The following is a 27894-nucleotide window of genomic DNA, read 5'->3' as shown; positions in this document are numbered from 1 at the left end:
CTCCTATTAACCGTGATTGGAAACGCCAATGGCTAGGCTAACGTTATAAGAAGACCTTGTAAAAAGTTAACAATGTAAAGACGTATAGCATATCATTTTATTATTTGGTGATAGCATATCCAAACAAGATTCGTGCACACCAAATTGCTATCCCTATTTTCTACAGATACAATAAAAGCATTTACTACTTTTCAAACACTTCAATGGTTGTTTATCTGTCTTCGTAGCGAGATGGTTTTTATATAAATCCAATTTGACTGCAAGCTATGTCAGCCATGGGAACTTAGTGGATCCTTTTGGACCTGTAAAGATAAATTTTAAAATATATCTTTCAATGTCCTATCACGTAATGTAATACTATAAAACATTTTAGAGGGAAAAATCTCCTTTTCCTGAACCATATTTGAAATTTCAATGATACCTGGTACCTGCATACTACAACGACGTATAATACTTAAAAAATTAAAAACGATGACTGAAAGTATTAAAAAATATTCGATTGAACAAAAATTTAAGAAATGGCCAAAATATTCACATAGATACAAAACACAATGGAATAGAAACATTAAAATGTATTATACTCCTGTCTAGCAAATATTAACATATTTAGTTTCACTTGTTATCGTATCAACTGAATGCAATCAAACACAGTGAATAAATAAAATCTATATATGATAAATAATAATTATTACGTTCGGTTCAATGAATGCTATAACATTGAGAACTAACAATAAGGAATTTATGCATGGCGTTAAAATACGAATGCAAACATATGTATGTATGTATGTGTTAAGTTATTTAGTTAAATATCTACTTACGATCTAAGCAATTGTTCGGATTTTCATCCGCTCTTTGGTAGCATTCTGGTTGGTTGTTGCAGAACCAGCTTTCATATATGCACTTCGGGTCTTCTTCAGAACATCTAGACATTCCAGTGGGGCAAACTCTGTCTATATAAGAAATTTACCGATGTTGAGTATTGTTTTGATGCTGACTACATTTAACATTCACATTATACATGTTATAAAAGAGGGACGAAAGATACCAAAGGGACAGTCAAACTCGTAAATCTAAAACAAACTGACAACGCAATGGCTAAAAATGAAAAAAAGACAAACAGAAAAACAATAGTACACATGACATAACATAGAAAACTAAAGAATAAACAACACGAAACCCACCAAAAACTAGGGGTGATATCAGGTGCTCCGGAAGGGTAAGCAGTTTCTGCTCCACATGCGGCACCCGTATTGCTTATGTGATTACAAATCCGGTAAATAGTCTAATTCGGTAGGTCAAATTCATGAAAGGGAATGGGATTGTAGTTACGACGTAAGGAACATATCCGATATGATGTCCAAATACAAATGACACAAAACAATAAGAAAATGAAACAATCTGTTAAGTATAAACAGGTGTGAAATGCTATATCGTGAGTTGTTTTGTAATTTAATTCCATATGTATGTTTTTAAGATTTAGTATTGCGAAATTTTTATTGAACCTGTACAAATTTATGTTATTGGGTAAGCTGTATAATGCTTTTATCTGCAGGGATTTCTCAATGTGTTGATGATCCATTGGAGATCTCAAGTTATGTGCTACTCTATATACGGGGTATTGTCTTTTTGACAATCCACGATTTTCATTCTAAGTTTACATATCTGAATTTTAAACCTGCTGTTACGTTTGCTCTCTTTTAAAGCAATAACATGGTCATTTAAGTTCATATAAAGGCAACAAATAGAGAGACAGGAATACACGTATTAATAAAGCACAAACGCACAATGGCTGCATATTTGAATAACGAGTTACGCAAATGTATATTACCGGAATATAGAGTTAGCATTAATCATGTAATGGTTGAAAACACAATAAGACAAATACAAAAAAATTCACTCAGGCACTTAAATAGGATAATAAACAACGTTTGTACCTAGAATGAATAATACAAGACCATCATACTTTTTGTTTGTTATATTGATACGGAATATGTATCAACAAGGTATTGGTATCTTCCGATTATCGTTTTTAAAAGAACGAGAGCTTTTTGTCTGCTCAGACACCGATGACGTTAATAAAGTCTGACTAACATTTGCAAGCTCAAATTCGAATGTGTTTTTCCATATGGAGGTTAGGTAAGGTTAAGGTTACAAGCATAGAGAGCAAAACACAAGTATTTCCCTGCATTATATAGGATAACAGTTTCAGTGCTGCCATAGACATGATACAGTGCTGCAATTATTCTGACATACATGCATTACTGTGCGATTAATCTTATGAATAACAGCTTTATTTAAGACGATTTATGGTATACATAGCTAACACTAGTTTAAAAGATTGCAATATTGTAAATATTACTGTAATTGCATACACAAACTACCACTGTATATTACCTCTTGTACAAATATGTGGGTTTTCATCAGATTTATCGTTGCAGTCCGGATGAAAATCACAAAACTGCATATCGTAAATACACTGAACACTATCTTCACATTTCACCATTCCAACTGGGCAGATGCGACCTTCGAATAAATATATTAATGAATAAGAATAAGAAGGTCTAATTGAACTCTTTGTATGGTTATCCTATCTCGATTCCAAACGCCTTTCCATGTGAGATTTAATTATAGTTACGACTGAGGAGGAAACATTTAGGTTAAGTAGTTCAAGTATCGACGATAATTTAACCAGAAGTGCCTACACATAAATTTTCAAAATATTTCTCTTTACATTTACTAGACATTGAACACAATATTCGTTTTCTTTGTATCAGACAAGCTACTTTTGACTGTGAAAAGTGACAATAAGTTTTATTGAATAATTGTCTTGATACTTTACTAATAAACAGCGAATGAATATTGTTCATTACTATGTGTTCTTTCACCGTAAATGTAACGTAAGTGTCGACTTGCCAATAAAAAATTAAATAACAAAGACCTTAACAAAACTGATGATTTTCCATACTTATGTATTTAATGGCGTTGTAAAGATGTTTTAAACGAGTTAGGAGTTCATATACTTGTATCAAATAAATTTCCAAATAAAACACCAACTATGTGATTAAGTAAGTCGTTTCGTCCCTGCGGGTATCACCAGCCCAGTAGTCAGCACTTCGGTGTTGACATGGAAATCAATTATGTGCTCATTTATATAAATTTCCTGAACATAAAACTCTGAATCTTCGGAAAACTAAGGATTGTCTTATCCCAGGAATAGATTATCTTAAATTTTGGATCCTCAAATGCTCTTTAAATTCGTACTTGTTTGGTTTTATGAATATTTTAATATGAGCTTCACTGATGTCCTATGTAGACGAAAAGCGCGATTGGCGTACTAAATTATAATCCTGGTACCTTTAATATTAATTGTTACTTTAACTCATACTTTTTTAATAAAAAAAAACCGGTTTACTTTCCTCAATGTACTCTGCGTGTTTTGTTCCTTTGTTTATATTTTCAATTTGTATTGCATATACGCTATTTTCTTTTGATAATGAAGAGGAAACAAAAATCACTTGAATACACGCGTTTTGATGCATTTTTTCGTATTTTATATAGAAAAACCTGTTGTCCTTGTTGACGGGGTTTACACCAGTAATGCTGAGGGTCTCGTATAGCTTGCTGTTCAGTGTGAGCAAAGACTTCGGGTCTAAAATTGTACCTTCACCTATCATGGTTTAATTTCATAATTTGTGACACGAATGATGAGTTGTCTCATTGGAACTCATACAGAATCTTTCTTTATTTATGCTCTATTTCAAACAACACTATAACTAATGTGTCTTGTATGACTATATTAATTGAGCATGCAACAAATAGTGATTGTACTGTTTTTTGTTGTAGTGTACACGAGGCAATCATTTTTATTCCTGAAAACTTTTGACTTTAGATTATGTAATAAATATGATATAAAACAATGACTCAAATGATATGCTAGTACTAGAACATACTCTCTACACACAAGTCTTTATTCTCGTCTGAACCATCTTCACAATCTACGAAGCCGTCACATTTCTTGGCATCGAACACACATTGGTAGCCATTATCACATTTGGACATTATGTCACCACAAGTATATGCTGTAATTATAAATTACAAATGTCTAATTTACCCATCATCATTAACATTATTCCTAATTACCTTTCTGTACAGTTAAAATTAAGTAAACATTATGATTGTCCTGTTTCATCAATTATATATTTGTTTTACACATAAAAAAGGACAGAAACATAAGAAAGATAAAAACTAAAGAAATATGTCATAAAGTACAGAAGGAAAGCAAAACTGATCATTCGATTACAAATAAGAAATGCAATGGAAAAAACGAAAAATGACAAAACAAAAACAATAGTCTAAACAAAAAAACATAGACACATTTAGGTGAGACTGAACAACCACATTAAAACTGGATTAAAGAATATTTACCCAGCAAATTAAAGGTAAACACCCGTGTAGAAAAATAAGGGTCTTCTGACGTTTTGCATAAAATAAGAATCAACCATGACAAAGGAATACAAAGGGAAATTATAAGGCCGTAGATGACTACACATTGCGTGTGTTAATGAAAAAAATCTAACATACTCGATTTTCTATAGAATATCGTAAGCATTAGAAACAAATCAATGTTAAATAATCGTGATGCGACATACATTAATATTCCTCTTTTTTTTTTAAAGATATTTAAAATAAGAGAATCACAAAACATTTATTGATTACAAAGGTTCTTATAAACGAGATCGATGCTTACAAAGTTTGCGTCGCTAAATTACCATTGGTCTATGCACATATCTATCAAAGGAATCTTTCCAACTTTGACTTTCATGTAAAAAAAATCACCAACTAAAATTAATTATTGATCTTTTATCGCTGCTAATAAAATTTGCTACATGTTCTCTCTGTCATTTTACGCTTTTGCCAAAAACACCAAATAAGTTTTACAACTTGTCAATTACAGGTAGGAGCAATTACTTCTAACGAACAAGAATTTAAACGACAAGTCTATTCTACTTGTTAACATTTTTTGCCTATTCCAATTTCATTCTTCACATAACTATAATTGAACATATTCTTATCATATAAGGACTGTTATGTCAAAAGATAGCTTTTCAAGTAGATGTTATAAAACAAACTTGAAGTGCTTTTAATAGAATATAGCGTAAAATCGGTCATTTGCTTTATTCCTATTATTATCATTTAGCTTGGATAGCAAATATGATACTGTCAGTTTAGTTGGATCGTATATAAAGTGACAAAATGTTTGACAAAACCTTATTCAAATGTGTCTGTTAGAAATAAATGATAAAATGACATAAAGTATAAAAGGAATGAAAATAAGATATTTTTTTCATTATTTTTTTTTCAAATACAACCTTCATTAGAGTTAAGTTGGCATGAATATAACGCAAGTTACACGGAAGGAGGACATGCAGAATGTTTTAAGAGCATTGTGCCTATGTGTACATGTACCTGTTACTTCGTCAAAATTGTAAAACATATAGGTTCTTTGAATGTTTTGATATAAATATATGAAATAACAAAGGAAGACATAATTGCCAGTTGATGAAATAAAAAGTACTTCGTCTTTAGTTGGTACCCAACTTTCGGAAACCAGTGCGCTTTAACGTGTTATACCTGGCGAGTTAGACTTTTTGCACTTATCAAAACATGGTATATATTTGCTATGAAATGACTGCCACTTTTAATTCGATTTATATTAATGAAAATAAAAGCACTATGAATTCGAGATATAATTCAAAGCAATGCATATATTTGTATCTACTAATATTTTCTGACAACCTTGACATTTGAAATAGTCTATGTAATTGAATATTCTATGTATAACGAAAGAACCCACTAATCTCAGTAAAAACTAGATAAGTTAATGACTTACTTGTACACAGTTCTTTTTCATCTTCTGACTCGCCATCACACATCTGTTCCCCAGAACAAACCATTGATGTATGTACACATTCATGACCATTAGGACACCTTTCCATATGCATGGGACATTCGAAAGCTACAACATTAAATCATTGAATACATTATATAATTGAAACATCAAAACAGTTCAAAAGAATCATGCAAGTTGGATTCGCATCCATTAGCTTCACTCTTACTTTTATGACAGTCGCATAAAATAACATTATATTGACAATTGTGTGTGAACAAAACAAAAAGACATGATAAGAAAAATGTCAAACATAAGGGAAACAGCACTTAACATGGTGTAATAATCTTAATCAGTTTAACAACAAACAGACGTGCCATCACAGTAAACTAAATGAAATATAGACAAAGCACATATGCAAACACTAAATACAAGAACACAAAAAATTACCACAATACAATAAAACATTGGCAAAATGCCTAAGTATCAAACCAAGTAAAAAAGATATTACCAAAAATTGACTAAAGCGTAAAGATAAATAATTAAAAAAATAATAATAAAAGAACACAATGTCATTGTATTATGATAAATATGATAAATAATGTCAGTACCTAGATTATATAATTCAATATCATACTGTTTTATTTGTGACGTTGATTCGAAAGTTTGTCAACAAGGTATTTTCAGACAAATTCTCTTTCAGAGACATCACCATAGGTTCTTTAACATCACCCTTGATCTTCAACTATCTTCTCAAATACTGGTGACCTTTTATTAAGTCTGGGTAGCAGCTCTTGAATACCGAGTGACTTGTAGATCACATTGCATGTTAATAGAATGCGGTTTGAAAAAAAAATAACGTTTAATTTCTATAAGGTATAATTTTAAGGTAATGCATTTATGTATACCGGAACAATAATCTGTATCAGTATCGGAACCATCTTTACAAACTGTTCTTGTATAATTCCAGAACCAAGCACACATGTCAAAAGCACGAATACACTGCATTCCGTCTTTGCATTTTACAAATCCGAGAAGACACTCATAATCTACAATAAAAGCATGTTTGCTGTTTCAAGTATATAACAGATCATTGCAATAATAGTGTTTATGTCGTTAATGTTGTCCATTGGACACTGTTATACAGTTGTCGCCTGAAGAGCATTGACTACAATACATTTAAACCTTTCTCACGAAATATGACTAATGCGAATATTATGTGTGAAGGAAGGAGTAATACGTTTGCGTTTATCTCGAAATTGTATGCAGAAAAAATGATAAAACGGTGCTTTAAAATCATTCTTGCTGTGGTTGGCACATGTAATTTGTCAACAATAGTGCCTGAAACATAAACATGGATGAACACCAGATGGTCCTAATATATTTTACCTCAGAAAAAGTGTGCAATGCATGATACACATGCTAATAAATGACTAAATAATTAAAAAAAAAAGCTATTTAAAGTTTAGTACTAAATTTCAAACAGATGCAGCAAGCCTCTCAACATCTCAATCGGAAGCCGTAACATTTTTTGAAGACGTCTGCTTGTTACAACACCTTTAGATCAGGTCACTTGATATTGAAATATAAAACTAAACCTACTGTAAATATTTAAAACAAGTGATTGTTTCCATTAGATGTTCAATTTGCTAGTTCAACATACTTAAGTTATGAAATTGCTACAAATCATTGCTATTTAGAACACAGCAGTGCTAATCATTTTAGATATTTCTTAAACGATTACAATTTCCCTTACGTTCTCCATCTCTCATGAGTATTAATCGTTTATAGTCAACATTGGTCAATTGATGATTAACCACGTAAAAGCAATGGTTATGATTTGAATTTCTGTTTTTTTTTAAGTAGATCCTCAAAAGCTGTATGTGTTACTTTTCGAAATCTAAGGATTTTCTTACCCCAGAAGTAGATTACCTTAGCCGTATTTGGCACAACTTTTTGGAATTTTTGGTCCTCAATGCTCTTCAACTTTGTATATGTTTTGGCTTTTTCACTATTTTGATCTGAGCGTCACTGATGTGTCTTATGTAGACGAAACGCGCGTCTGGCGTATGAAATTATAATCCTAATACTTTTGATAACTAATTATGCTTACTGGAACGTCAATTTCCATAAACTCAGAACATTTAATGTGTTGTCACGTACAAATACAGCCATATATTGACACTTTACTTGAAATTACCCGCCATGCATTCTACATGTTCTAGTTATTAAAAAAAAAACGAGTCGTAGCGTTAATATACGATCATTTTAAATTCAAGTTAGGGGAAGCAAAATATATATTGCGTCCAGAGATATTTATTTTTATCAGGAATGATCAATCGAAATTGTTTAAAAGACAATGATAACAATTTAGAATGGAAATGAGGTATATGTAAAACAAACTCGACCAAAGAGCTGATAACACCCGAAGGCCACCAATGCGTCTTCAACTCATCGAGAAAAGCCCACACCTTGAGGTGGTCATTAGCACACTAATCAATGAAAATGTGTACTAAATATCATCTTAAACTCCAAAACATATAAATAAACTAAAATTTGAAAAAAACATACAAGTCTTACAAAGAATTTATAAACTTATAATACACGAAAGCTCTTTGATTAATTCAGATTTAAACTAAAATCCTAATGATGTAGAATTATGTTTATTAAGGGTAGTTTAAACCTTATTAGACTTCTGATCTGATGCCCAACCTACCAAAAGGATAAGGCAGTGGTAGGGAAAACAACAGAAGTATTCAAATGAACTTTGAAAATGGAGAATAAATTGTATCAATTGTAAAAGTTATTTGGAATTTACGATTGATGTCATGTTACTGCAGTATTTATTCAAATAAAACTAAATTAAAATTATCATCAGAACAATGGTTCGAAGATACTTCCTATTTATTGTTTTCCTTCATACATTAAATACAGACTGCCATCATTAAATCATTAAGACCTCATCATACAGAAAATTATAAGTATTTATTAACCAGTTAGTATAATTATAAGCTTAACTGTCCTATCATTATAATAGGTGTCAATACATTATTTTACCCAAAATAGTCACCCCGGTCCATTATGACTTTTACCCGGTCCATTATGACTCATATCCGGTCCATTATTGATTTGTTGCCAGTCCTTTATGAGCACGTGCAATAATGTTGAAAAACCAAAAAAAAAATGGCTGACATCAGTGTCCGCTTCGATTTCAATTTTATGTTTTGAAAAGATTTGTTGTCCTTGTTGAAAAATTTTGTTATCAGTAAATAATTAAGAAAATATACAATTCCATTTTTATTGCCTCAGAACTGGTTAATAAAAGTATTAAGAAATGGGTAATTTAATAATGGACTGGTTATATATCCTCGGTCCGTAATAACGGCCCGCGGATTACTGTAATGGCCCTCGGCGTTGCCTCGGGCCATTACAGCAATCCTTGGGCCGTTATTACAGACCTTGGATATATAACCAGTCCATTATAAAATTACCCATTTATTAATACTATATTAAACTTGTGTTTTGATAAAGCGAACATACACCACATTTCTCATTAACCACTACTAAAACCTACGTCTAACATGCGGATGAAGCTGATCGTTGTGTATCAAGTGTAAGCTTTTTAGCTTGATATGAAATAAAAATATTAACTACTGTGCATTCAGACAGTACGTTACGCAATGGCAAACTAATAAAATAGAAGATTGCCAAGTAGATATCTTATAAGTTTAAATATGCTGTATTTGTTAATATTTAAATTCTTTCCCGCGAAAGAGTTAATGTTTAGTAATTCAGTTTTTATAGTACTTTTTACAAACCGTACACCGAATAATCAATATAATTAAGATGCATATTTACGTAAGCACTTATCAGGATCTTCGTCTTCTCCCGATGAACAATCATTTCCTCCATCACACCACAGTTCTTCATTAATACAAGGATAGTCATCACTACACTTTCTAAAACCATAAGGACATACTCTTGCTAGAACAAATTCAACATGCTTTATCAGAATCAGTTTATAATGTAGAATTGGGTATTGCAGTTCTTTGTAATTAAAAAAACATGCGGAACTATTCGAAAGCATTCACTAAATATTTTTACCTAAAACATATTAATATAGATTAAATAGAAAGGATTTCAAAGTGTTTGATTTAAACAAGTTTGATCATGCGAAAAAGTACAGTATTTATTAATATAATAATAAAATTATGCGGAATATCTAAGTACCGAACCACGTCCGCATGAATATACACATATCGACCCAGCAGTACTAGTATAGCATGTATAGGGTTAATAATTACAAATGAAACAAACAAAATAAAAGAAGACTTAAACACGTTAATAAGAAAATATCAACAAAAGAACCTATAAAATATTTTTCAAGACCAATCTCAGTAGGTGTTAAATCAACATGGAATATCAGCTAATCATACAAATATCTTGATACCTTTTTTTAAAGGACGAGATGTTGATCAATACATCCATGCATATCAAAAGACAAATATTGCCACTATATTAGGGAAGACGATCTACGAAATGTACTTAAAGGAAACAAGCTCTTTAATTTATATCACCTTTCAACCAAATGTAATGTCGTCAAACGAGGGAAGCATATCTGTAAATAAGCAGTAAGTAAACAGTAAAACAAATACCTTTACATGTTACTGCATTTTCATCAGACTCATCAATACAGTCCGTATTTCCATCACAAACATCATCTATGTGTATACACTGAGCATTGTCTGCACATTTTGTCTGGTAATATTCACACTTTCTAGCTAAAATTAACGTACGTACTAGTATATACTTTCGTCACATTAAAACACCTAATCAAAAAAGCCTAATAAATCCACCAGCATCCAAATAACATAAAATGTATAAACCCCGAATTAAAAAAAAAATGCAATATCTACAATTTTAAACGTGAACACGGCATACCTATGTGTATATCAGATAAATATTCTTTAACATGCTATTTTTTGAGAAATAAAATAACATTTTAACAAGCCATCTTCAACGTGTTACAAAAACTTCCATTGTAACATGTCCTTTTAGCGAATATATTACACTGTAAGCAGAGGGATTGTCATTGTTACATACGAAAATAAGTTTGTAACATTATTATTTCTAACGAATACTTGCAGAAAAGGCACCATTATTGACATACAGGAAAACAACCAAAAAACGAAAACGAACATGTGGGTCTTTGTTTCGGATGAAAGTGGAGAATTATTTTTCGAATATACTTCTTTAAATGTTTCTTCCTCTGTAATGATAGGTGCTAACCTTTGCATTTTTCTTTATTTTCATCACTATCATCACGACAATCATCACGGCCATCGCAGATACGAGGTTTAAATATACATTCTTTTCCATCTGCACATTTAACATAGCCATCAGGACATTTGTATTCTAGAAAACAGTAACCAATAGTTATACATCAGATTTATAATAGATGTAGAAAGATGTGATGTGAGTGCCAATGATACAACTTTTCATCCAAATAATAATTTAAAAAAGTAAACCATTGTAGGTCAATGTACAGCTTTCAACACGGAGCCTTGGCTCACACTGAACAACATGATATAAAGGAACCCCAAATTACTAGTGTTAAACTATTCAAACGGGAAAATCAACGGTTAAATCTATATGAAAAATAATCCCGAGAAATAGGTATGTTTTGTCGAATGTTTATGAATAATTTGTTATGTCGAATGCGTATATATAATTTGTTTTAAACATTTATTTGAACTATCTAAACAACATTGATAACTTTAATATGAAAAAAGTAAAATCACAAAAATACTGAACTCAGAGGAAAATCAATTAGGAAAGTCCATAATCCCATGGCAAAATCAAATAACAAAACGGAAACGCATCAAAAACGAATGGACAAGAACTGTCATATTCCTGACTTGGTACAGGCATTTTCAAATGTAGACAATGGTGGATTAAACCTTGTTCTATAGCGCTAACCCTCTCACTTCAATAACAGTCTCATCAAATTCCGTTAAATTTGCTTTCAGGTCGTTTCATGTGACTTTGCTTTTGCTTTTGTTATTTCATAAGAGACTCCCCCTTAAGAGACCGACTTGAAGTTTTTGCATTTTTTGTTGTTGTTATTTTACTTATGAAAATGTTTTAATTCATCATTCGGTTTCCCTTTCATGCATATGTGATTTGTAATTCTTTTCTAGCGTTTACCGTACCTATATATCTAGACTTTAAGTTTAATCTCTATTGCAGTATACATTTTGCAATGTCCAATGTTTTTAACAGTAGTGCGTTGCAATATACTTTCAATCTGTATGGTTTGATCAGATTATAAATCTAATCTAGATGTCAGGAATACATTTGATTAAAATAAAGCCATTTTAAAATTGTAACAAACATTTCGTCGTGTATATTACTTAAATCATTTACGGAAGTAATTCAAGATCGATCATTTAATTAATTTCATGGTTATAAAAACTGAGGAATAAAGTCAAGAGAATGTGGATTCACCAACAAAATGAAAAATATACAATGTGGCAGCTCATTAGCAGTAAGTAAAATATGAATATTACCTGTACATTCTTCTGGATCTTCATCAGACTCATCATTACAGTTCGTGTATCCATCACAAACATTGTCTATGTTTATACACTGATAATTATCTGCACACTTTTTCTCGCCAGGTGCGCACTCTCTAGCTGTAATTGACGTATACATTTATCCCAATAAAACAACTTATCAATATAGCCTGATAATTCACCTGACATACCGAGTACCCCTCTCCATAACATTAAAACATGAAGTAAAAACAACCGTCTCAATATCTATCATACAAACGTTAACACTTTGCCTCAATCCTGTTACACATAAATAGTTTAATGTTATTAAATACTCATTTACAATCATTGATCATATTTAACAAACTTACTTCTTCTTCGGGAAGGGCCTCCGTGGCCGAGTGGTCTTAGTAGTTACTACTGTAATCACTAGCCAGTCATCATTGAGTTTGTGAGTTTTAACCCCGCTCGTGCAAGTGCACTCGGCTCAAATTTTAATTGACTAAGAATGTCAGTTTTCCTATCGAAGGTCGGTAGTTTTTTTCCGGGCACTCCGGCTTCCTCCACCAATAAAAACTGACCGCCACGAAATAGTCAAAATACGGTGCTTAAAAGTAGCGTTAACTCACAAAAAAATCAATCAACACAATCGTATTACGGATAAACTAAGTCAATGGCAGTGCAACAAAAAGTTACATAAATATAGGGCATATCTCCAGTAATTGCCGTTAGATGCATAAATTCTGCTATGCTACCCATCAACTGTTAGCATACTATTTTATTAAGTCCTTAGGTTTATGAACTACAATGATTGCCGAGAAACGTCGATTTAATGGCAGCACACTGTGTTGCAGAATTAAGCAACTGCATATCTCCTTCATAAAAAAGAACATTGAAGTGCAACAAAAACAAACACCAAAATACACATAACATGTAGAAACGAACTATTTGATAACAACTGTTATATTCCTGACTTGGTACAAAAGAGGGGCAAAAGATACCAGAGGGACATTCTAACTCATAAAGGACGGTTTAAAACAACATAATAGGTTTAAAGACCGGGGATGACTTAGAAAGTTTTACACCCCTACAGCAATTAAACCTATTTGGATATGGGCGGTCTTTAGATAGATAAGAAATGTAATAAACAGCTGATGGTGATAATGTAAACAATAACACATGTTGAATAGACAAGAAATAAATGTAAATAAAATATTTTACTGTACACGTTATTTACATATCTAATTTTTCCAGATTAAATATATATATAAAAAATAAAAATAAACAATTAAATAAAATTCATCAACTTTCTTTATTTTTTTGTCATAACTCCAAATTATTTTGTCATACAATTTCATATTTTATGTAGTATTTTATAGTTTAGAAAACTGTCATGTCTATCAAAATTGTGGTCACAGATAAATGGAGTTTATTTGTCTTTTCCATATATTGTTCCTATAAGAGTAAGATGGAGGTTTATAATTTTTCTTTCCTTTCATGCTTCTTGGTGCATTTCTCCTTTCAGGATTCCAAATAGATGTAAAGCCTCTGTCCACATTTTCATTCCAGTGACAGACAGCTAAACAGGCTCGTGCATTATAATTTGCATCACTAAACACAATTCTCTTATCCTGAAACATGTTCATTGTATTGTTAAAACTTTCTACATATAATGTATCACGTGCAAAAACGAAATGATCTGGACTTTTAAAAATTACAGATTTATGGATTACACCTAGAAGTAGTTTTTCTGCTATAGGTTTATTGATGGTTGACCTTTTAGGTTCATAATTTAAATCCCTTTTGCATCTGGAGTCGGGATGACATTTAGTATGGTTGTTTTTGTAATGTTCCACAACATTAATCAAAAGGTCCTTCAGCTCTTTAGGATTTTGTTCGCAATTACGAATTGCCCAATGAAAGTGGGTGGCTACTAATTCTACCTTGTCCTCAAGCTGTTCAGACCATGGTTTACCTTATAAATATTTGGGTCCAGAGGAAACTTTTTTCATTGCACTTTTCACTGCCTTTATTCCATGCCATAAATCATTCTGGTTTACTACTCCAGATTCACGTACCAACTTGTTTATACTCATGTTCATGTCATGCGAATGTATACCAACTTTAACATCATTGTCATCTAAGTACTGGTATATTCTTTGAGTTCCAAGTTTTTCGTGTCTCTGTGATACAAAGTCGTCTGCTTTAGTAATATGTTCACATTTCAGTACTTTGTGCATTTTCTCGCCTATGGCTACAACACTTGAATCCTTAGCATTTTTCCTCCAGCCATGTCGGGCATCGGTCATGATGTCAATACTTGTTAATTCTTCATACATGCCAACTTCTTCCATCAATGTAGTCTCAATGCTGTTGTTGTATTCTTCATCTACAAACCGTTTATATTTATCAAACATGTAACTTTGTTTAGACTTATTGATATGTCCAATATTGGCCCCCTGTGAAAATCGGTTGTAATGTACAGGTAACATTCCACTACATTCATATCCGTGGAAGATTCTTGAATTAGCCATATATTCTCCATTTGGCAAATACGGAGATGATGACCAAAGTACAGAGTGATGCTTATCCTTGTCACATGTAAATCTAATCGCGGCTACATGTCCTTTTTGAGTTCTTTTTTTTTTTAATTTAAAGTGACCTGTACAAAATGATGAATGATTTTCTGAAACACTGACCAATTTCTGCAATGAAGTTTCAGCTGTCACAAAAAGTTGCTGATCAACATCCTTTTTCTCCACCTGAATATATGTGTTTAAATTCATATTTTCCAGTTTGGTCTCAGAGTTGTCTACACTGTGGGTAGAAATAAATTCATCCAGTACTTTCTCCAAAATGTAAGCATTATTTACAGGGTGGTTCATCTCTTTCACTATAATACTTCGTACATGTTGTAGTTTATCCAATACATCTTTTTTCTTACTATCATCACCAGGTACAGATATTCTAAAATAAGGAGGTCTTTTAGATTCTTTTTCCATCATTTAGGTATAAACAAATTGCACAAAATTGATCTAAGTCCAAGAGTGGAAGTTGATACCTGTATGATGGGTGAGCCTGTATCATCAGGAGTTCTGTAATCTCATATAAAAATGACCTTATTTACTTTTTGAAATTTATTTTTTTAATAGTTTCCCTTTATCTTTAAAAAAAAAGAATATGAATTATAATTTTAATATTAAGAATAGAATTATTTCAAGAAAAAGATAAAAGAACAGAATTAATAAATTTATCCTGTACTGACCCCTAAGTAAAATGCTTCATAAAACTAGCTGCAGGAATCTCAGCATAACAGAACCTATTATTTGTCTTTTAAATTGGTTGATTAATTTCTTGATGTAAAAGTTACAGATAAAAGTCTGATTTTTATTATGTGTGGGGAATATCAGCTGTTCTACATACAAAATAAATAGAACAAATAGAAGGTCTTAGAAATTCCTCAATGCCATGTGATAGAACATGATACCGTCCATAAATCTTAGATAGAAATTTTGGAGGGAAAGTTGTTTTACACAAGTTTCTACACATAAGTGTAGTCCTCTCTGCAAATATGTCAAATGAGAGCACAAAATTATCACTTTTTGTAAATGAAGAACAGAAAGAAACAATTCTTAGTTTGTTTGGATATTATAACTGGGATGTGAACGAATTGAATGATGAACAAGCAACTTGTGTGAATGAATCTACCCAAACTGATGAAATACTTGAAAATGATGACAATGCGAATGAGGACACAGAAGTAAACAGATTTGTTATCCAGCAAAATGAAGATAGAGATGAATGTCCTTTCTGTTTGTGTAAACCATGTATAACTGATGAAAGCAACATACAAATGTGGTGGGAGACGGAGGGTCAGCAAAGACACAGGAGAAATAACAGTTTGAGAAAAGAAAAATATAAATATTTTTGGACAATGCTGTACCATAGAGATGTTTGGAGAGATGATAGATATCAGGAAAGAAAATTACAAGCCTTGGCGCGTGATCCAAAATTCAAAAATTTTATCTGGCATAAACGAGATATAATGCCAAATTGTGTATTGAAACTTGCGCGAAACTGGCACCCAAATCCTGATAACATCCCATGGGCCACCTATGGGAATAAAAATTGTCAAGTGAAAATTTTTAAAATTAATATTCTTTTAGTTACCTAGTTACGTTTTAAATCCAGACCTCATCAAACATTTTATTCTCAAAAATACTGAAAAAGTGAAAACATGGTTTATCTGTGAAATTGAAACTCATACTGATTTTATATAGTTCTTGTGGTGTAAAATACACATTCTGTGGATTTCTTGATACACTGTCTAGGATAATAATACTTATTCCCATGTTGATATGTAAGTGGATTATCAATAAATTAATGCATGCAGTATATAATTTATCTAGACATGAATGTATTCACATGTTTCACACTACTTCCTGTGTAAATATAAACAAGTTGTTGCCATGGGTATCTCCTCCTCATCTGTCAATCACAAGATTTGAATTTGAAAAATATTGCACCTCAGAACTTCATTTTAAAATATTTTAAATAATAATAAGATTTTTTTCAATCTGTTTGGCTCTAAATATTTATTTTTTATGTTCCCACCTCTGCACATTTTTTTTGGCAAAAAAAGTAAATAATGAATAAGAAATACTAAAAAATGTTCCTTAGACCTAAACCCTGCCTTAAATTTGAATATATCCATGTTTTCAAAAACTGTCTCCCTTTTATACCCTAGCCCCGGTCTTTAACCTGGTTTAATAGTACGTAAAACCACGCGCATTATGTCAATGTGAAAACATGTTTGGCTTAAATATATCTTCAGAAGGTTATTTGTGTCGTTGGGTTGCAGTTTCGCAGATCGATTACAAAACGTTTTATTCATGTTAAATTATAATTTATGTTTGATGATTCAATCATACTGTATTATAACGTATACATGACAATGAAGTATCAACATGTCAAACGTGTTATGATTTTTTTTCTAAAAAAAAAAATCATGCAGATTACATTTCAGATTACAAATTAAAAAAAAGAGCATAAATCTGGTTCACAATATCTTCTCACCTTTACACATATTTTCGTCCTCATCAGATGTGTCTTTGCAATCTGTGTCTTTGTTACACACACTTGATTTGAAAATACATTGTATGCCATCATCACATTTAACTTGGTCGCTGTCACATTTCCATACTGCCAAAAATACATTTTAAACATAGTTAACATGGTTAAAGTACGGGTACACGACAACTCGTACTTTCGGCAAGTCGTACTCAACCAACTCGTACCCTATTTTTACCAAATCGTAACCTTGTTTTATTTGATATTATTTATCAAGTTTATATGCATAGTTATTGTAACTTTCTTTCGTTTATCATTATTTAGCAAAATATAAATAAAAAAACAACCTTCATTGTTAATAAAATTCAATCATAATTGTTTTAAATAAGCTTATAAAATGCTAATCGTTATAATCATTAGTATTCCTTAGAATTAATTGTTTGAAATTGTTTGGACGGCAATTTATTTGATATGCACTTTAAAATAATTATGAGTACACAATATGCTAATCAGTGGTCATTAGTGGATAACATACCTACAAAAATAGAATGGATTTGTTAAAAGTAGAATAAACAGAGAGAAGTAAATGAAAACAAGAAAACGGTATAAATGCGGCACTATGAACATCAAAGGCCATTGGGTTATACTTAAACAATCGCCATCCTCACCGAAAAGAAAATGCATGGCTTAAACGTTGTATAAACCAAGCTTAGAGAAAAAGATGTGGTATGATTGTCAATGAGAGAACTCTCCACAAAAGACCACAATTGACACAGCTAACAATTATAGGTAATCGTATGGCCTTCAACAATGATCAAAGCCCATAACGCATAGTCAGCTATAAAAAGCTATATAAACTTTATTTGATTAGATGCCATTTCGAGTAAAGTTTAATTATCAACTAGCTGTGGTTTAATATAGGAACGAAACGTCATGACAATAAAGAAGAGGCTCTTTAGAGCCGGTGTCGCTCACCTAGTTCTACTTAGGTTTTGGAAATCGTGTGAAAATAAATGATAATAAAATCATAACTGATACCCTAATAAAGATAACCAAAGTTTCATCAAATCAAAACTATACAATCTTTGTTGAACAAAATTACCAAAACATATATTGATTTATGGCTCTCGTCATAAGCGTCAAATTGGTTAAATCTTACCGTTGTTTGTCAAATATCTTTATCGTGATTCATCAGATGTCTTAAATAATATATCATTTGGGTTTTTTTTAAAGAAAAAATAGCGTCATTCACCAAATTCAGCTATTTTTTTTATCGTCTAAAAGAAATTGTTCATTGTATCATTGTCCACTTAAAATTACCGTTAACGTCATTTGACAATATTTTTTACCGTTAAACGTCATGAAGGTACCCTCATTACTAAATGCTTTTATGGACATATCAATATGTCAATCGATAATATTGCTCATGTTGTCATACAATGTACGTTTAAATCTTGTTTCCTTAAACTTGCTTTTACTGTTCACACTACGCCTCAAAGCTATATTTATTATTGTCGTCAACAAGTCGTGAGAGAAAATATGCCAATTTTGTTTTATTACTTTCAGTGCTCAACTAGAAGAAGCATCTGTATGCATTCATCATAGCGTCTTATGTTAAACTAAGTCCCCTGCTGGTTGCAATACTGTATAATGGTTTCGGCGATAAAGTAGCAAAATTTGTTCAGCAACTCGTTATCAACAGTCATGCCATGTTTGGTTTTATTAGGTTCAGTGGTTCTATGGGAATTTCTGATAGTGTCCTATGTTTAACTCACGCCCTGTTCTCCTAAATCAGCTACAAAATAACAACATTTGGGCAAGACATTAGAAGAAACATCCATACCATGCTTGATATCAATCTGTTAAGCTGTTGTCTAGACGAAAACATTTATATATATTTCCAATAAGGTTCTTTGTTAAGCTGATCCCTATGTTAGCAGCAATCTTAGTTGGTATATGTGCTACACGGATAATTCATTTCATGTTTTTTTCATTCTATTCAATGGTTCTCTTAAAGAAAACATTTGTACATATTGCCAAAAGGGTCTTTTGTTAAACGAATTATGTAGATGACAGCCATCTTTGATATCTGATTGGCTTCAAAGTTACAACACTTGGTCTGCTTCTCATAAGTAAAATTCCTTTTATGTTCGGTTTCATTCCATTCAGTGGTTCTCTAAAAGATGATATGTGTATGAATTGTTCAAAAAGACCCATGTTAAACAAAGTATCTTGATGACAGCCTAAATAACAACACTTGGTCAATACTAGTAGCTCATAAGTAACATTCATGACATTTGGTTTCATTACATTCAATGGTTGCCTTAAAGAAACTCAAAATGTTAAATGTTAAGTACTACGACGGACGACGACGAACGACGGATGTCATGTGATGAGAACAGCTCAATTGGCCATTCAATTTTGTCAAAATATGCTGACGAAATATTCACATGGAAAAAAAGATAATAATACAACCTTTGGTCTATACAAAACACATACTTTCACGGGTAAAAATTATGAAAACCTTTTTTCACGCTCAGGCCACGTGCAATAGCATATAAATATATTACGTATTAACATTAAAAGGATGAAATAATACAAATCATTTTGCAGTAAGAAGAAAAAATTTGAAAAAAACGATTCAAAAACTTACGTCTACAAACTTCTAGTTCTTCATCTGATCTATCTGTACAGTCTTCACGTCCATCACATAAACTGTATTTACTGATACATTGTAATCCATCAGCACACTTTTGATCGAAATCAAAGCAACTGTAATCTTGATATATAAATGTTTGGAAAACTTTCATATTAAGGCATGATAACAGTTGTTAATCATATTCTAATTGTGTGCCGCTAAATAAAGGCAACAGTAGTATACCGCTGTTCAAAACTCATAAATCCATGGACAAAAAACAAAATCGGGGTAACAAACCAACACCGAGCGAAACGCATTAAATATAAGAGGAGAACAACGAAACAACACCGAAACGCAACACACACAGAAACGGATTAATCATCAGACAAAACACCACGAGAATAACAAATATAACATGAAAACCAAATACATGAATTTGGGATAGACAAGTACCGTGCCACGTCTTATCTCAATATCTCAAAAATAAGAGAAAACACAAACGACTCAACGTTAAAATGCAACACACAGAGAAACGAACAATAATATAACAATGACCATCTTCCTGACATGGTACAGGACACTTGTAAAGGGGAATAAAAGTGGTGGGTTGAACCTGGTTTTATGGCATGCCAAATTTTCACTAAATAAGATTTGATAATTGTTCTTTCTGTATTGTTTAAGTGATGCATTTGTATACACACCAAAAATGTTATTGAATCAAGTTACATCTTTACTATAACTAATATAAAAACGCGGAGGTATTAACTGGTTATTTTTAGTCTAATGCTTTTTTCATCAAAACACTTGCAAAAAAGCTGTTTTTTTGTTGTTGGATACATGTATCATTATTTATTTTGTAGATGTAATGTGTATTCAAAAAGGCAGCATATACTCTTCAGGAAACAAAACCAAATCCTTGTACAAGAAAAATATCTAAGTAGTTTATTATTATAGTACCTCGACAGAAGACTGAATCTTCATCTGACTTGTCGTTACAATCTTCATATCCATCACACAAACTTTGTTTATCGAGACATTGTTGGTTATCAGTACATTTCCTTTTACTCTCAGGGCAGGCATATGCTAAATAAAAAAAATACAAAACAGACTGTTATACTAGTAATTGTTAGAACATTATATATCAGACATTACTTTGTATTATATAAACGATAACCGTATTGTTCAATTTCATAAAAAGTCTAAGTACTATTTTATTTAAACTGTAATTTTATGCATGCATATATTTATCCTTTTAATGATATTATGGTAACACAATTTTGCATATTTTTCTATACATATCATTTAAATACATGTAGGTATCAGAGTTTTTAGTGTTATTCTGCGTAAATTTTGTCAGTTTCCGCATTAACCGACAAATACAGCTATTACTTTTGTAATAAAAATAACGAATATGGTACCTTTTGAAGGATGCTAAAAATCTTAATATAAAACTAAAAATGCCGACAACAATATAATCTTTCATTTCAATCTTTTTGTTTTGATCTACATATTACTCATAGAAATTAAAATCTGTCTAACAATGTGAAATATAAAAAGAAATGTGTGCTTTTAACAAACCTTTACAAGATTCTCCCTCTTCATCAGAACCGTCTAAACAGTGTCTTATTCCATCGCAAACATCATTATTATTGATACAGTGAACACCAGTCGCACACTTGACCTGGTTGTTTTCACAAGGAAGAGCTGCATATAATAATTAAAAGTGATATGGCCATGGTCATCATTAGTTATACATTATAAACAGATTGATATTGTGACTCGGAAAGGCAAAGTTTTCCTCCGTTGGATAAAACTGTATGTCGATACTTATTCATATAGCTTTAACATGAGTGGTTATTAGTGAACATATTCGATATCATTTGTAAACGGTCTGAAAAGTTAGTAACACAAACAGTTCGAATTGAACCTGTTTCATAAGTCTTCATACAGTCTTGTACAGATACATATATTTCTCTAATTCTTTTTAATTCAATTTATTCCTTTTTGCACCCATTGTAGAAACAAAATTTCATCAACGTGTGGTTTGTTTGATCTTAGTACTTCATTGGTTAAAATTCGATTATGACGTCGAATTTTCTTACATTCTTCTGAAATTCCTATTGTGACGGCATAAAAAAGGTGACCATGCCTGATGATGTCACATAGAAAGAACCGATCTTTCTGTAGGAATAATTTTGCCTGTATAATGTTAGAAAATCATTAGAAAAACAGATTACACCACCAAATCTCGTGTAATAAGATATTTATCCACCCACGACAGTTATATTTTAAATATTCAAAACGCTGGGGCAAGCCTCGCGTTTTAAATTTGAAAATTTAACTGTCGAGAGTGGATTAATGTCTTATTACATACGATGCTATCGGACGCCAACACTGTCTTGTTATGACCATTTTTATTATATTTATTATGTGTATTTACCATCATATGATATGTATTTACCTTTATATGATGTGCACTTGTCATTACATAATGTTCAAACACCTTTATATGATGTGCAAATATCCTTATATGACGAGCAAAAATCTTTATATGATGTGCAAATATCCTTATACGATGTGTACTTGTCTTTATATGATGTACAAACACCTTTATATGATGTGCATATATAAAACTGAGAATGGAAATGGGGAATGTGTCAAAGAGACAACAACCTCAACGAAGAAAAAAACAACAGCAGGCGGTCACAAACAGGTATGTAATGTAGCGTGAAATTCCCGCACCCGGAGGCGTCCTTCAGCTGGCCCGTAAACAAATATATACCAGTTCAGTGACAATGAACGCCATACTAATTTCCAAATTGTACACAAGAAACAAAAATTAAAATAATACAAGACCAACAAAGATTATGATTTCATCATATGAACATCAGGCACAACCCTTCCCGAAAGGGACTTAGTATCATAACATATAAGAGAAGAAAATAACCCGTGTCATGCCAACCCAACAACTTTTTTTTTAATAAAGGGATTTAGTTTTGATGCAAAGACCCTATAAGTGAATCAATATTAACGCCAAAATATGCAATTTTTAATGACCTGACAACAGTATCGTAACTATATCCCTTCTTAAAAAGTCTATTCAAAGGTTTTGTTAGTTTCTGAGGTGAATACTGACATCTTTGTGCTTTATAAAGAATATTTCCATAAAAAATTGGATATGAAATACCTGAACGTGTAAGAAGTCTGCATGTTGAGCTATATTTACGAATGATGTCCTTATACCGATGATAAAATTTAGTAAATGTTTTGACTAGTTTGTGATTTTACGAGAAAAGCCAAACAATTGTGATGCGTAAGTAGAATGTGGATACTTAAATTTATAAAATGCTTTTAATATAATTTTGATTTGATATTAACTTTTGACTTAAAATAATTCCTTTTGTCTTGTAATCATATAATACATATTACATAGTATTACCATATAATTGAAAAGTTAACAGGAAAGAAATTTCTCTTTTCCTAATGTGAAGAGTAGTACATTACTGGTTTAAAAAGACGAAACAGGCTACCTCACAAATTGTACTAACTTAGTCTGTATATAAGTAATAAAAGAGGGACGAAAGATACCAAAGACGACTACGTTGGCATCCTAAGGTAGTATTAAGACTTGACAAAATTCCTGATCCTTTGATATTATCACAGCAACCATGGGAGGTAGTTTTATCGGTGAATAAAAGAGTATTTCGTAGCATATTAGCATGCGGCAATCCTTGCATTTAAATAAAAGTGACACAAATAGTTAAGTATTGCTCCAGTTATGTGGAGCAGGATCTGCTTACCCTTCCGGAGCACCTGATATCACCCCTAGTTTTTGGTGTGGTTCGTGTTGTTTATTCTTTAGTTTTCTATGTTGTGTCGTGTATACTATTGTTTTTCTGTTTGTCTTTTCATTTTTATCCATGGCGTTGTCAGTTTGTTTTAGATTTACGAGTTTGACTGTCCCTTTGGTATCTTTCGTCCCTCTTTTATGGATTAGCCTTCGACCAAATACGAGTGTACTTGCAATTGAACATGATACAGTTATAATATGAAAATAATGATTTAAGCTTAGTCTCGCATACATATCCCTTACCTCTTATTGCAGTCAAAAACCACACAGCAAAGAAAGGATAAATTTCCATTGCCCTGTGAAAAATAATTTTATAAATGTAACATGATAAAAAATTATAGCATGCACTGTTATTTCCTTTTAAGTCTTTTTCAAACATTGTATTACAATGTATATATCGACTTTATTAACATTGAAAAAGTAATCAAATCGTGATATAACTGATACACTCTGATAATGGTAATATTACGATGAAGGTAAATATTCAGTTATTCTTTAAATTTTGTTGCGACATTTTCAGAATATTACAATATATATATAAAGTTTCTAATAGAAGAGAAAACATACTTTGGACATGGTTACCAATAAAATATTTAGTTGCATACATTTTTTAAACCTAATAGAAATAAGAAGATGTGGTATGAGTGTCAATGATACAACTTTACATCCAAATCACAATCTGTAAAAGAGAACCAGTATAGGTCAAAGTACGGTCTTTAAAATGGAGCCTTGGTTCACCCCGAACAGAAATCTATAAAGGGCTCTTCAATGACTAGTGTAAAACCATTCAAACGGGATAACCAACGCATTAATATAGATAAAAAAAAGGAGAATTGAGAAACAGTTATAAACCAAATCAACAAACGACAACTACCGAACATTATAATCCTGACAGAAGACAGGTGAAATTAAATGCAGCGGGTTTAAATTTTTTATACATACATGAGGCTGACTTCATGCAGGAACTTCTTAGGAAGAAAGATAAGAAGTTAGCAATATCCTTTAACTCTACTTTCCGCTATATAGATGACGTTCTTTCACTAAACAATTCAACATTTGGTGACTATGTGGATCGCATCTATCCCATCGAATTGGAGATAAAGGATACTACAGATACAGTTGAGTCGGCTTCATATCTTGACTCACATATAGAAATTGACAATGAGGGTCGGTTGAAGACAAAACTTTACGACAAAAAAGATGATGTCAGCTTTCCAATTGTGAACTTTCCATTTCTAAGCAGCAACATTCCAGCAGCACCTGCATACGGGGTATTCATCTCCCAATCGATACGATATTCCTGTGCTTGCGTTTCCTATCATGATTTTCTTGATAGCGGGTTACTGCTCACAAGGAAGCTATTAAACCAAGAGTTCCAAATGGTGAAGTTGAAATCATCCCTTCGTAAATTTTACGGACGCCATCACCAGTTGGTTGACCATTATGGAATACTAGTAACCCTTTCACAAATGATATCGGATATGCTCCTTACGTCGTAACTACAATCCCCTTCCCTTTCATGAATTTGAGCTACCGAATTAGACTATTTACCGGATTTGTAATCACACAAGCAACACGACGGGTGCCGCATGTCGAGCATGATCTGCTTACCCTTCCGGAGCACCTGAGATCACCCCTAGTTTTTGGTGGGGTTCGTGTTGTTTATTCTTTAGTTTTCAATGTTGTGTCGTGTGTACTATTGTTTGTCTGTTTGTCTTTTTCATTTTTAGCCATGTCAGTTTGTTTTATATTTACGAGTTTGACTGTCCCTTTGGTATCTTTCGTCCCTCTTCTATACAGAAGAATTACATTTATATTATGTAATACAATCGGTTCCATATAAGGCAAAATTGTGTAACACTTTTGAAAGAAAAGTAGAAGTTAGCCAGCTTATTGATTTTTGTAAATGCTTCACACAGATTATATTTAGATATTAATTACAGTTTATTTAACATCCAGACTTATAATACAAAATAAAAAAAAATGTTTGACTTAAGAATGATAAAATATATACTTACACTATGTAGAATAGAAGCGTACATACGAGAGGTGAATACACAAGTAAATTAGAAAATGGACAGGACACGTATTCAAAGGTTAACAACTACTGACATTTCAAAAACCGCCGATTATCCTGGTTTGAGATACTTATCTCTTTATATACCAATTACCTTCATTATCCGCCTTTTTAGATATAATTTTATATTAACAATTAACTTTCACCTATGGTGACCATTCATAAAGTGGTATCAGTTTTATTGACAATTATTAATTATTAATAACAAAATGTAAAAGATAGATTGACATCGAAATTGCCTGGGATTAATGTAAAAAACCTAATAATTATTATTGTTATTTGATCACGTTGATTTGACTATTCAGTATATAAAACTGCAGTTAAAATCTGTAAAAATACTGTGATAGTGTGTAATATTTTTTTTTTTCAAACGTCCGTTTAATAATATTTTTACTTGTATACTATATTCTAACAAGATGATGTATTTGACCTCAAATGAACATTTGAATAGTTATTAAAGGTACCAGGATTATTATAGTTAGTACGCCAGACGCGCGTTTCGTCTACACAAGCCTCAGAAATCAAAATGGTTAAAAATGTAAAAATTGTAATTTTGGATAAAAGGAGAACTTGAAATCATTTAAATGAATTGAATGAGTGTCCATTACGTATACAATTAACCCTCGGGAATAAGCAGTTTTAATTTGGAATTAGTTTTATAATTGTGTATATCTTGCTGTGTTTACAGTATATTGATCATATAAAGACCGAGTAATATGATTCGTTAAACTACGGATATAACGTTACATGCATGAATGATTTTACAAAAAGCTTATCAAAACAAATGTTTGTATGATAATTTTGAAAAGTGTAAACTGTTACAGTAAATGAAATATATTTGGAAGCCTTATCAATTTATTTGATAGGTATATGAAGTTACGTATTACATATGTATTACACAGTACCGTGTGAAATTGCAGGTATTTAGTGGTGGTTTCGAAGAGATGAGAGACTAAATTAATGAATGTTCACCGAGATATATTTCAATATTTGCTTTGAACAGTTACAAAAAAACTGCAACAGTGAAAAATTAACATCTGCTACAATTAAAAAAAAACCGTTATGAGTCTCAGAACGACTATTACTGGCATGGGCAGTTGTTTATTTGTCCAGTAGTGTAGTGGTTGTCATGGTATTAGAAGTGCAGATACACAGCGGATGAAAATGTTCTATAGTATCCGTACTTATAAAATTATGAATAGAACGAAAAATACCGTTGATTTTTTAATAAAACTTTTAGCATTCAGATATTTTCCAGGGTTAAATTGAAAAAAATGAGTAAACATTTTTGTAGTCGCACGCTTTCTTTATAATTAAATTGCATATGGGTTATTTTATATAATATAGACAGACTGTGTAAGGTGAAGGGTGCAAAGGTGTTACATGTTATGACACTACTAAATTCAACCATTATCACATTGTTCCCTATTGTAGTATTTTAATCATTATGACTTTCTACGATGAAAATACGAATACTAAAAATCTAGACTTAAATTAAGGCGTATATGTACAGTTCTCAATTTGTGAGCCGGCATGACGTAGAGAATTCAACTTTTTTTATTACTAATATTGGACAATGCTGTTGCACGGTGGGTATGGTTGTCCTGCGAGAGAACGTACTGTGCTGGTGATTTGGTCCTGACGGGTGATGGTGGGTCCTGATTCTGTGCTGGTGGGTTTGTTTACATTGTATCAGAACGGCAATAAAACGACTGTTTTGTTGCTTAATTTTTCTCTGATGTGTCATAAGTACCATGCAAAGTATATTACAACAATATTATATTGCAAAAGTCGTTCAAGTTCGTAAAACGGAATTGT

The 27894-nt window shown here is 31.8% G+C and overlaps 1 protein-coding gene across 1 annotated transcript; it reads right to left on the bottom strand.

Annotated features, from left to right (window-relative positions):
• Positions 1-79: 79 nt before the first annotated feature.
• LOC134726743 (low-density lipoprotein receptor-related protein 2-like) lies at positions 80-26081 on the bottom strand. The gene is made up of 16 exons (XM_063591159.1): positions 26018-26081; positions 24243-24295; positions 21728-21853; positions 21107-21232; positions 20165-20290; positions 17518-17643; positions 12457-12582; positions 11177-11302; positions 10543-10668; positions 9746-9871; positions 6796-6936; positions 5891-6016; positions 3951-4079; positions 2395-2523; positions 819-950; positions 80-302 (listed from the first exon to the last, which is right to left on the bottom strand). Exons 2-16 carry the CDS (start codon positions 24289-24291, stop codon positions 265-267), a joined length of 1752 nt encoding a protein of 583 aa, XP_063447229.1. The 5' UTR covers positions 24292-24295; positions 26018-26081; the 3' UTR covers positions 80-264.
• Between the last annotated feature and the right edge of the window lie 1813 nt (positions 26082-27894).

The sequence above is a fragment of the Mytilus trossulus genome, chromosome 7 (genome assembly GCF_036588685.1).
Source record: "Mytilus trossulus isolate FHL-02 chromosome 7, PNRI_Mtr1.1.1.hap1, whole genome shotgun sequence".
Classification (NCBI taxonomy): Eukaryota; Metazoa; Mollusca; class Bivalvia; order Mytilida; family Mytilidae; genus Mytilus; species Mytilus trossulus.
This window is presented reverse-complemented; position numbering and strand designations above follow the sequence as displayed.

Excerpts from the sequence above, each read along its gene's own strand:
- LOC134726743 (XM_063591159.1), bottom strand. The coding sequence starts at position 24,291 with ATGGAAATTTATCCTTTCTTTGCTGTGTGGTTTTTGACTGCAATAAGA. Across the intron at positions 17,644-20,164 it reads AGAACTAGAAGTTTGTAGAC|TATGGAAATGTGACAGCGAC; the intron begins GTAAGTTTTTGA and ends TATTTTTGGCAG. Across the intron at positions 2,524-3,950 it reads TAAAGACTTGTGTGTAGAGA|GTCGCATCTGCCCAGTTGGA; the intron begins GTATGTTCTAGT and ends ATTTATTCGAAG.